General features: G+C 35.4%; 1 protein-coding gene across 7 annotated transcripts in view; it reads right to left on the bottom strand.

The window, feature by feature from the left end:
• The window catches only part of TOX (thymocyte selection associated high mobility group box), a 223,756-nt gene that overhangs the window by 44,070 nt on the left and 167,532 nt on the right, over positions 1-12,154 (bottom strand). For 5 of the 7 annotated variants that reach the window (XM_083827138.1, XM_083827139.1, XM_083827137.1 and 2 more), the window contains one exon: positions 1,928-2,206. The exons of the other annotated variants lie outside the window; for them this stretch is intronic. In XM_083827138.1, the coding sequence (XP_083683264.1) occupies positions 1,928-2,206 (279 nt within the window). The remainder of the gene's footprint in view (positions 1-1,927; positions 2,207-12,154) is intronic. 7 annotated transcript variants of the gene reach the window in all.

Below are 12,154 nucleotides of genomic sequence, written 5' to 3'. Positions count from 1 at the left end.
TATTGCTTCAGATCCAACTGTGGCCAGCTTCAGGCATTTTCAGGAAGACGTAAGAAATCCCAGAGATGACAGGTATGTTATAATGTACCTGCCATAAAGTTTGCAGTTTAATCCCTATTAGTTGGAAACTAATTTAAGCTCTCCATCATTATTAACCAAGTTTAATATCCTTTAAAACATTTCTGTTTGAACAGAAATTATGATTATTGAAAAATTTTAAGGCAATGTATTAACTTCTGCATACTGAGTTATTTTTCTCAATTTTATGTTGTGTTCTGTGCCTTTTCTCATCTTTTTCTGTTTACACTGAGCATGAGAGGATTTTAAAGAGTTTTCCAAAATAGCTTTTTTTTTTTTTTTTTTTTTAAGTTGAACAGTATATAATCTGTCTTCCGCAAAGGACCAAGTTGTCTGCAGTGATTATTATCAGTGATTATTATTAAAATTATTGTCTTCATTTGTGTACTGTCTGCATGAAGTCACAATCCTACACTTCTGCTAGCATGAAGTGTTGCAGTGATAAAGTACATCAGAAATATGGGTTAAATAGATGAAGTATTTTATAAAAGAAAAAAGGACACCAATTATTTGATTGGGTGTTTCTCCAGAAATTTAAAGTATCTTGCACATTCCCATCAAAAAGTACTAGCAAAGAAAATGGAGTAGCAAATAAATTATTCTGTAAAAGTAATGGCTGTCTGGAATTATTTTTACATAGTAGTATTCTAAAATCTCCCTCAGTAACGAAGTGCTCATTTAAAATGTATGAATTATTCAGTAATTTTTGAAACCTAAAGTTTGAGGAATTAGGGGAAAGACCTGAAATAAAACTTTAAATCTGAATTTATTTAAAATGCAGTAAAACATATGTCTTCAATTACAAGATTGTTTTATAGCTTGAGGCATGAAAAACAATATAATTTGAAAACAAATCAGAATTATATTTCTTGACTGGATTATACCTCCTCAGTGACTCACAATGCATTTTCTTCACATTCCTTGTAAGTCTACAGCTTTTCCCCACAAGATATGGCCATGATACAACATCTTCACTACTGCATAACAATTGTTATTTTGTAGTGACCATAAAATAGAGATAAGAGGTTCTCAATTTCAATATGCTCTATGCCTGGTTTATTGGATGACTTTGTGCTAAGTCCCAATCTTTTTTTATCTCAACTTTTGTGTCTGCAAAATGAAGATATACTGGCTTATTTCTGGGCATGTGTTCAGGATTTGGGGAAGTTTGGGAGATTTTTGCATAAAAGGTGCTAAGTCAATTATCATTTATCATTTAATAAAGGTTATTTTATTATTTGAGTGATAATTATTACTTTTATACTTGTAGGAACACTAAAATTAAGCTTAAATGTGTCATGCTGGAGTGTTGTCACTTCCAAAAGCATAAATGCATAATAAGTCTTCAAGTTTTTCAAGGTAAGATTTTCAGTTTGTTTATTTCTGTTCTGGTTGTTATGATGTGCTGTTAACTCATTCTGTGACCAAGCAGAAAAGACTAGCAAAAGACTAGCATATTGTACACACCGTTCATACATTTTATAGCAGTAACTTGATCTTTAACTGGGAAACATCCATTCTATGCAAGTGAGAAAACTCAACTTTTATATAAAAGTCCTAAAGGCTATCCTTTTTTTTTTTTTTTTAATTTTATTTTTTTGATTTTATTTCTTAACAGGATTCCAGTTTGCTCTCACAAAGAAGAATTATAAATTATGGATTAAGAATTATCAAGCTGCCTGAAGAATTGACTGGAAGCTACAAGTTCTGTATTCATAACCCTTTATTCACTTTAGTCAACCACCAACAATGTATAAAGTATCACCTTAATAACTGTGGCCATATGATTCATTTAGCAGGTCCTAAAAATATCCATCATTTACATAGTAGTCCTAGCATCTAAGCCTACCTTAGAGCTATCTTCTCCTTCATCTTCATGGACTGAACTGGATGGTGAAGGAGTTGCAGATTTGCTTCCAGGTGGAGAGGGTGAGTTGTGAGGAACATTGTTTCCACCCATATTCAAACCAAGCTGTGCACTGAGCTGGGACTGGTTAATAGTAGTCAGCTGCCCGTGCTGCATCATTCCTGGCTGCCTAATATCTGCAGGTTGAACCCTTGGCCTCATGGTTGCCATCTGAGGATGGGAACTATACTGGGCTCCTTCTGTATTCCGTAAATCTTGCATCTACAAGAGGAAAAAAACTGCATTAAGCATATCACTAATAAAGTGTTCTGTTCTTTTAGACCACTGTTGGCCTGATTGGCTATATAAGGCTTAAAAGAAATGGCAAGTACTTAAATAAACATATAAATACTGGAAATAAACAGAATAGGATATGATTGACATTTGCATAACACTGGCTGTTATAAACTATTCAGGCTGTAGCCTCAGCCTGTGGGAATTGCAAAAAGCACTGAAAGCTTGTTTCTTTATAGGGGGAACAAAAGGGCACTGCTTTCTGTAACTGTGTGTTGAGTATTTCAGAAATGCTAACAAAGGGGTGCAGGTTTGCATTCTGAAGTTTAGAGCCAGATCAGAACATGAATATCCTCGGAATTCAAGGCTATTTCCAGATCCTACTTCTTAAGATTCGTTTGTATTCAAGCTGTGAATTTGGAAGCTGGAGTTTTCAGATTTGGAATATCTAGTATTAAACCAAAATCTGTTTTGCCTGATGCTGCCCAATGAGATACCGAAAAGTTAAGGTTTCAGACTACTGACAGAAAGGATCCATTGACAGACTGATTAAATGATTTCTGAGTTGATTTGCTGCTGAGACATATATGACCAGAAAGCTCGTAAGTTGCAGGATTGACAAATGAATCCATTGTGCTATGTGGGTCACCGCTTCTCAGCATTAACAAGACATACTATTTTAATTCAAGCAACAAATTCAGTCTCTGCAAGGATAAGAATTAAAAGCATTGGAGGATGAAACTCCATTCTTGTCCAGAGGTCAAATGTACCATACACGCACACTACAGCAGATTGCCTATAATGTCTTTTCAGTATACTCATACTGAACATGACAAAAAACAAAGAGTATCAAGGAGAAGCTCAGAGTTAAACTAAGGTGTTATGTGGGTGATTTAAAATTGAAGTGTCAATTCAAAGCTGAAATGAAATAGATATAGTTGTCGTTCAGTGCATCCGACAAACATGCCATACGTATCAAGTGGAATCTGACAGCAACTACCGTTGTATAAGTTCCATTCTGATAAGGACACATGTTAATGGTTCAATGTATTAACATAGCCACATTTATTCTACTGACAGTCTTTGTTAGACTTGTCATCCAAAACATCTAAAGATGGCTCTTTTTTTTTTTTTTTAAACTACTTATACCTCGTGACTTCCATAACCTATCTCTCTCTCATACACACTCCCCTATATATCAGAGCAACCTGTGAGATACCTTTCAACCAGCAAGGCACAGAGAAAGAAAAGATAAACCTGTAACTTCACCTTTCCTCTTATTACTGAGAGAGTAAAAAATTACAAATTTTAGGGAGATATTTTATGAGCTTAGGGATTGATTTTTATAAGGCTGACTGGCTAGCAGTAAATCAAACTAATAACAGCATTAGTTCTGGAATACTTACCACTTTAAATGTATATGTATCTCTGAGAAGTATTTGGAATACATTCTGCCAACGTGACATCACAATTATACCTGTATTTATATTGCTTCAGAAATTCATAGCTTTTGGTAAAAAAGGGTTATCAATACAAACACGTTCAAGTTCACTTAATGACTACTAAAGCACTGGAGAGGAGAGACAGAGCAGTGTATGAAATCAATTGAAGGCTGAAATTTGAATCCTGACAGTCATTCATACGTTTAAAGATTGCTACTGACTTGTTCCCTTCCCTCCAGTACCAGCTCCCCCTCTAGTCAAACATATTAGCCTTGAAAGCTATCATTATCGCTGCCTCTAGCAGACAATCCACACCAAAGCAGTTGTGTCCATAAAGCTCTAACTCCTCCTCCTCCCCATCTCCCCGGATCCAGCTGTTTCAATGAATAGCAGTTGGTGGGGGTGAGCGGGAAGGCAGGCCGCCCCCAGGCCCTCTCCTAATGGCGCTCACCAGCTGCCGTGTGGCCTGGCGCCAGCAGGGATGGGAGGGGTGCCGGGTCCCTGGTGAGCCGGGGGAGAGAGGCACCTCTGAAAGCACCCCGGTCACCCCATCTGCTGCATGCAACACCCAGTGTGGCTCAGTACCCTCCCAGGAGATTTTGCTTTAGGCATAGTGTTGCCTGCAGGTTGAGGGAGGTGGTCCTTCCCTGCTGTTCAGCACTGGGGAGGCCGCAGCTGGAGTATTTCATCCAGTTTTGGGCTCCCCAGTAAAAGAGACACCTGGGTATACTGGAGGGAGTCCATCTAAGGGCCACAAAGATGACTGAGGGACTGGGGCACCACTCCTATGCAGAGAGGCTGAGAGAGCTGGGACTGGAGAAGAGGAAGGTCGGGGGGAATCTCATCAATGTCTGTAGTTACCTGAAGGGAGGGTGCAAAGAGGATGGAGCCAGGCTTTGTTCCAGTTTGTGCCCAGTGCCAGGACAAAAGGCAATGGGCACAAACTGGAACATGGAAGGTTCCATCTAAACATCTGGAAGCACTTCTTTACTGTGCTGGTGGTGGAGCACTGGTACAGGTTTCCCAGAGAGGCTGTGGAGTCTCCCTCCTTGGAGGTCTTCAAAAGCCACCTGGACATGGTCCTGGGCAACCTTCTCTGGGTGGCCCTGCTTGAGCAGGGGTTGGACCAGATGACCTCCAGAGGTCCCTTCCAACCTTAGCCTTTCTGTGATTCTGTGATTATGTGAATGTGTATCCAAATGATTTTATGAACTCTGGAATGGAAATGAGCACTATCTGAAACTCCTGAAAACTATTTCAGTCTTCTGAATGAATATGCCAAGTACCACTCTCATTAAAAGCAGGGCAAAGGTTATAATTTTAATTACTTTTTCCCAAGCAAAATACAATAAATTTGTTATTTTTCAAACACTCTCTCCTTCATTAAAAACTCTTTATATTAATTTCAAATATTATCAGATAGGTACTGCAGAGCATTCTGTCTGTCATCTTTAAACAACATATATTTTTAAATAATCTGTGTCCAGTTTTAACTCCAGCATTGAACATACACTGTTTTCAGATAACATGACAACAACTGGGCAGTTTTGGACATATCCCCATACAAAATACATGTATAAATATTTGCAAGAGAGCCCTTCACTAAGGAAATTCTGAGGACTGCAAAAGGGGTGGTGCAGTAGAAAAAACGGTATTTTTCTTTTCATTATGATTCAGCTTGTCTTTTGAACTTTTAAATTTGATGAATACCAGTCTACCTTTACAAAACCAGGAGTAAGTAGGATGGCAACAGCTTGCTTAAAAGTACACATTTCCTTTTAGATGCTAAGCCAGAAACTGTCATCTAAGGTACCTGCATGCAGAGAAAAGTGTGAGCTGGCTGGGAACATGCCAGTGTCATCCATGCACAGACCTGTGGCCCTCAGCAAGGAGGATCAACATGGCTCTGCATCTGCAGATGAGATTTCTGTCCCGCCTCTCTTTGCCATGCACTGCAGAGCCTTCCCAAATCATGACCCTTCCTAGGGAAACAATGGGATTACCTAAGAAAATGGAAACTTGAGTAAGAACAGGCAGCCGACCACACCAACTGTGAAACGTTATAATGTGGAAAGCACGTGATGTTGAATCTTCAGGTTTCTAAGGAATCAACAGACTTCAAGAACTGTTCCATTTTCTCTGTTGACTTCAAGAACAGTCCCAGCAATGAAAACCACATACTTCCACTGCCACTGTAGTGTGACAGTATGCCCCTGTTTCAAACGGTGTGATGACCTCGTCACTGAGAGAACAGTGGCACTGATCATAAATATTATCTGTAAACATTACAAGCAGAGTATGACCAATTCCTTATAAACTACTTCAAAATCAGAAGCTTCCTATTGCTTGTTCTTCCAGATGGAGTTTTACAAAGCCCAGCAGTGTGTGGCTGTGCTGGAGCCATATTCAGTATGCAGAAGCAATATTGCAAACACTCTGCTGAATACAAAGCTGAATATAAATCCTGTTGAATGGCAGAATGCCAAATGGAAGAACAAAGTTACAGAATTTGTGTGCTACAGAGGATAAGGACATTCGTAAACTGACACCTTCAATGGCCTCTCTGATGAGGTAATAATGACAATATCTGGAACTTTAATATCATTCTCCATCTGTCAATTCAATGTTTCACAACTTGTGTTGTATTCAGCATTAGAATATGCCTGGTTCTATATTAGTTTTACTAATGGGGAAGCTATGATACATTTCTTTATATGGCTATATTTTTTTTTTTACTGTTTGCATTTCACTCATAAGCAGAAACTGAGCATCCACCCATGAAAGTGTTTGACTGCAAGTTAAAAGACATAGTAAAAGCATCTAATTCTGAGGTGTGTACCAATAACCTACCTAATAGTCACATATTTAGTGGACTACCAGAACAGTTCATTTGATATCTGGCTGAAAACAAACTCCTAATGCCCTGTTCAAAGCTCCTAAGGTAGTGAGAACAAAACTAAAGTGCTTTAAACATCAGACCATCATTCTCCCCATCATGCTATGCAGAACACAGCCATATCATCCCTACATAGAAATATCTCGCTGTGGGACAATATGAATACAGTACGCTAATCACAGAATCACAGAAAATAGTGCTAGAAGGGACCTCAAAAGGTTATTTAGTCCAACACTTTATCTCACAGTAGGATTAGCTATACCTAAATCATTTCTGACAGATGTTTGTCTAACCTCTTCATAACCTCCCTAGGCAATTCTTGTGCTTAACTATCCTTACAGTGGAAAGGGCTTTTTTTCCGTAATGTCTCACCTAAATCTCCTTTGTTGTAATTTAAACCTACTACTTTTTGCTCTACTCCCAGTGGACATGCGGGATGTTTTTCCCCTTCTTTACAGAAAAGTTGTACACACTAGAAGGCTATTATGAATTTCCTTTCAGCTTTTTTCTTCTTCAGACTAAACAACTAAACCTGAAGATTGAGACTCTTTTATATATATATATTTACATATAAATATATATATATGCTGTGTTTTCTACACTTATGATCATTCTTTCTGATATCCTCTGGACTATGTCCAATAGTCTTTGTCTTTATTTAAATATCATGCCCCAAACTCCACAAAATACAGATATTTTTATCTGACACAGCATTCAAATAGAATCCTTCAAGTCTCTCACAGGATCTAGGATAAAGCATTAAAAAATCCCTAATAATCTGTCTTTTTTAGTATAAGCTGGTTACTCATGCAAGATGCAAAGAGAGTCAAATAGCAAGACCCTTAACTAGCAACCCAGAAGCTGGCTTTAGGAAGCAAATAAGTTTTTTTTCTAAGAAGCATTAGGCAGGGAGTTTCAAATGGAACATGCTGTTAGCAAAATAATTCCCATGTTATTTTTTCTTGTTATAATTAAGAATTGTAATGCAACATCTCTCTCAAAAGCTGTAAAATTCCAAATTGTTCCTCCTTACTTAAATAAATTCTAAAAAATGTAATCCTTAAATGAAAGAAGAAAGACAAGTTGCCTTAACAGACTGAAGTAAATATGACAGGTCTAAGTATATGCAAGAAACGCTAGGGATTATGCACTGGAGATGAAAACATTAAAATATAAGGAGAAATGCACAGAGCTTACTCACTGAAGTAAGTGGAGAACACATATCTCACTACCCCATGCAAATTCATACCAAGCCACAGCAGGCATATTGCCAATATCACCAACATATCTTACAAAAAAAAAAAAAAAAAAGCTTATTTTTTTAGTGAGAGCTAATATAGGCTTTTCTGATGGACATTGTGGAAGTGGCAGATGGTCCTTTACTTCTTGTCTAAGTGTTGAAGGTAAATCAGTGAGAAACAATTATGCACACTAATGTGAATCTATGTTACAATCAATCAATTCAAATAAAGATTCGAATTTGGGAGAAAAATGCATAGAATCTTAAGCATTATCTATGAAGACATCATAGTGTGCTTCCTTCTTCACTGATGTCATCCATCTTAGTCACCGTTTTGGTGCCACAGGTGTTCTTTTGTAGGCTGAAGGTGTTTCTCATTGGTATTCTAAGAAACACTGGTGACAGTACCTGTGGCATATTAAAACTGAAAATTTTTCGGTTTTTAAATAATGCAACATTGAAATGTAACATTAGCCCTGATTGTGCCAACCTCCTAAAAAGCCATGAGATTTGCTTAGAAATTTTAGTTTTTATTTGAAGTGGTTTAATTGTATTCTATCATAAGCCAATGCACATCTGCAAGATGTCTTCAAGTGACTCAGAGATGCTCTTTAAGAAAGAGACAAGAATTTGAATTTCTACATAATTACTTGACTTTAAATAAAGGTTTAAAAAGAAAAGAAAAAGACAACATTCAATGGCCAGACAGTTTTTTGAAAGCTGATACACTGAAAAGGAACTGTGTTTGGGAGAAAATAACCATCCTTTATGCTGAAAACAAGCAATTGCAAAACCAAAAAGCTTGTAATTTTTTTTGTAATAATCCAAAATGAAAGCAATATTCATCATGGAATCAGAGCTAAGTTTAAACTTAAACACATCTAAAAATATAAAAGTCCATTCTATACACCCAAAGCTTTCACTTAATTTATACTGATATCAAGTAGTAATAACCTATGGTTATTTGTTGTGTACTGGATTTTAGATTAATAACAACTTAATTAAAAGCAAACCATGCAGTTTCACATGTAGTTTTGCATCACATGATGCTATTCAATGCAGTAATATAAAACTAGTTGAACATCTGCATTTGTACACCACAGAAGAATAAAAAGTTACTCCAGTATTAAGAAGTTTGAAATCTGACAAGTCAGGCTTCACCGATCAGAGTGGATGAAATCGTAACTGGTGTGCATATCCTGTCATGAACAAAGGCGGATCAAACCCTAATATTCACAATTAAAATAGAAATCATATCTGTAACCAAGTCTTCTTTTTACGTATTTAAAAGAATGTGTGCTGAAGAATGGTTTGTTATGAGAGTTAAAGTTACTGTAAAATGACCACAGAGAACCATTTAAAATACATTAAAAGGAATAACCCAAAGCACCAACTAATAGAAAAAGGGATGTGTTTTCATCATCTAATTTTATAATTCTCTTCTGTATCAGCTAACTGCATAATGAAAGACTGAGTTTTAAAGTAAGTGGGTATTTAGGGAATTTTTTAGTGTTGTACACAAATGCGTTTTATATTCTAAGCCCAGTGCATTTTCAGGATAATGAAAGGATCATTCAAAATTTGTGTTGATTAGGAAAACAGTGTTAAAATTAAGCAGCAGAAACCTCACATGTAAAAAGAACCCTAAACTAAAACAAAACAAAACAAAACAAAACAAAACCACCCTATTAAATTTACTACTCTAATCTTTCCAAAATCATTCTGTTAAAAATTAAACCACTTTAAGTTTCTTTATATAGTATTGGTTCTGCAAGTGATCTTAAGCTCCTTTAAAACAATTATATACTCAAAATTTGACTGCAAAGTTTTATAGCACAATCACATAATGACTAGAATGCAATAATATACAGTTTCCATATTTCTTGGTACACAGTTAATTTGGTGACTATTAACATTCTTTTCTACTTTATGTTTTAATATCCTTTGAGTCACACAGGGCCAAGGTCTCAAAACTAATCATAAAAAACTACCGACTGCTATTCACTCTAATATAATAACCCTTTATTTAAAACAACCTCCAATAAATTTCATTATAAGAAGTTATTAAAAGGGTTAAAAACCTATTAAATGTCAAAGAATTTGCCTGACTCAAACTTCTAATAAAGAAACAGAATAGGCTTTCTTTCTGAATTATTTAAATCTTTACTGACTGTGCACTGAACCATGAAATTAGAAAAGTGTTATTAGAAGTGTTCTCTGGTTTTTATAAAAGTTGTAGCATAGAATATATCAAACCACAGTCTTTAACTAGACTAGTTAAAGAAATAGGTTTTTAATCCTGAATACATGTTTTTCACTGATATAAAGGGTCATAATTAAAAGTCTGGCCTGGAAGCTGAAGATAATAAAATTATTATTACAGGAGCATACATGTTCATTTGGTATATTCTAGATGTATGTTTCCATTTTAATTTGGACAAATATCTTCAATTTTGTTTGATCTTTCAAAGTCCACTAATTTGGATCCTCTCAGCAAACAATTAAGCTTTTAATAGTGACTCATTTTAAAGAATTAATGGTGAATAATGTGTGTTATCTTTTTCTCTTTTTTAAGGGTCTAATGCTTAACAGCAGGTATAGGTTGACAGAAGACAAATGGAATCTAGGAAGTGCAAGTCAAATATTCTAGCACACATCTACTGATAACAATATTATCCCTTCACTGCATTTTGCAAATAACAACAGAACCATTTTCTATTCCACCAATTATTTACATAAGGAAAACAAACATGCATTTCACATTCATTTTAGTGATGCTAAAGAATGCCTGAGTCAGCAGTATATTCACAGGTTCACCCAAAGACAGCTGAATCAATAGTCTTTCATCAAAAGAAATAAAGTCAGGAAGACGATTGAGAAAGACAATATTGTTTTCCTTTCTTTTAGACAATAAAAATAGAAGCATCCAAGGGACATGAAGTGATTAGATCTAGGAATAAAAAATAGACCCTTGGAAACACTGCAAGCAGTGCAAAGCTATGCTTGCTGCAGGGCAGGAGGGAAACAGACAACTACAGTTGTCTTGGCAGTGCTTTACTCCTGTGACTGGCCTAAAAGAATGTAGTTGCCAATGTGAGAATGCTCAAACCTTCATTGGGTTCTGCTCTGTTCTATTCTATTTTATTCTTTCTTTTTCTTTTTTTTTTTTTCTTCTTTTTTTCTTTTTCTTTCTTTTTCTTTTTCTTTTTCTTTTTCTTTTTCTTTTTCTTTTTCTTTTTCTTTTTCTTTTTCTTTTTCTTTTTCTTTTTCTTTTTCTTTTTCTTTTTCTTTTTCTTTTTCTTTTTCTTTCTCTTTCTCTTTCTCTTTCTCTTTCTCTTTCTCTTTCTCTTTCTCTTTCTCTTTCTCTTTCTCTTTCTCTTTCTTTTTCTTTTTCTTTTTTTTCTTTTTCTTTTTCTTTTTCTTTTTCTTTTTCTTTTTCTTTTTCTTTTTCTTTTTCTTTTTCTTTTTCTTTTTCTTTTTCTTTTTCTTTTTCTTTTTCTTTTTCTTTTTCTTTTTTTTTTCTTTTTCTTTTTCTTTCTTTCTTTTTTTTTAACTTTTCTATGATGTTCACTACATTATGAAACTATATTCTACAGTGAGTTGGGCAATGTGACAATTATCTGTAATGTGTTGTTTGTTCTGTATGTTTTAACAGACAAAGGTACCCTGACTACACTGTCCATTTCTCTTACCACAAAGTAAAGGAACTTGTAAAGACACATTTACATTAATAAGACAATCTGGAAAGTCTTTCTTGAATCAGCATCACCCCCTGTAGCTGATTTGAAATTTTTCCAACAGATGTGCCAAGAGAGGATCTGGCCATGAGAGCAGAGTGTGCTAAGCACAGTGCAGAATTAGGGATGTAGTTAAGTGCATAGTTGTGTGTCTCTCGGTGATGTCAATATATCTTCCATTGAATTTTGTCATACATATTTTAAATATTTTAATATTTCTGTGTTAATATTTAGAAGATTAGGGGATTTAGCATTTAAATACATAAATTTGCAATGAGATATTAGTATACATCACATTACATATTTCAAAAGAACGTGTAGCTTGCACAGCATTTAGAAAGTATGTAATTTGAAATAAATTGGAAATGATAGAATTAGACTGGGGTGTTTAAATAAAGGTGTTTAAGGATGTTAAACAAAGAACAACATGTGACTTTATAGTATTTATTATGTTAAATGTAGCTCCATGTGAGTGATTTGTGTATGCCAATGTCTGTACGTTTAGAGCAACACAGATGCAGTCATTTACTGTCTTGATAAGTCTGAAAGTATTTAAGGAAGATGTAGAGACATTGAATGACCACGTAACCCTTTGAATTCTAGTCTATTCAGGCTCCTAAA

The sequence above is a fragment of the Anser anser genome, assembly GCF_964211835.1.
Source record: "Anser anser genome assembly, chromosome: 2".
NCBI classification, from domain to species: Eukaryota; Metazoa; Chordata; class Aves; order Anseriformes; family Anatidae; genus Anser; species Anser anser.
This window is presented reverse-complemented; position numbering and strand designations above follow the sequence as displayed.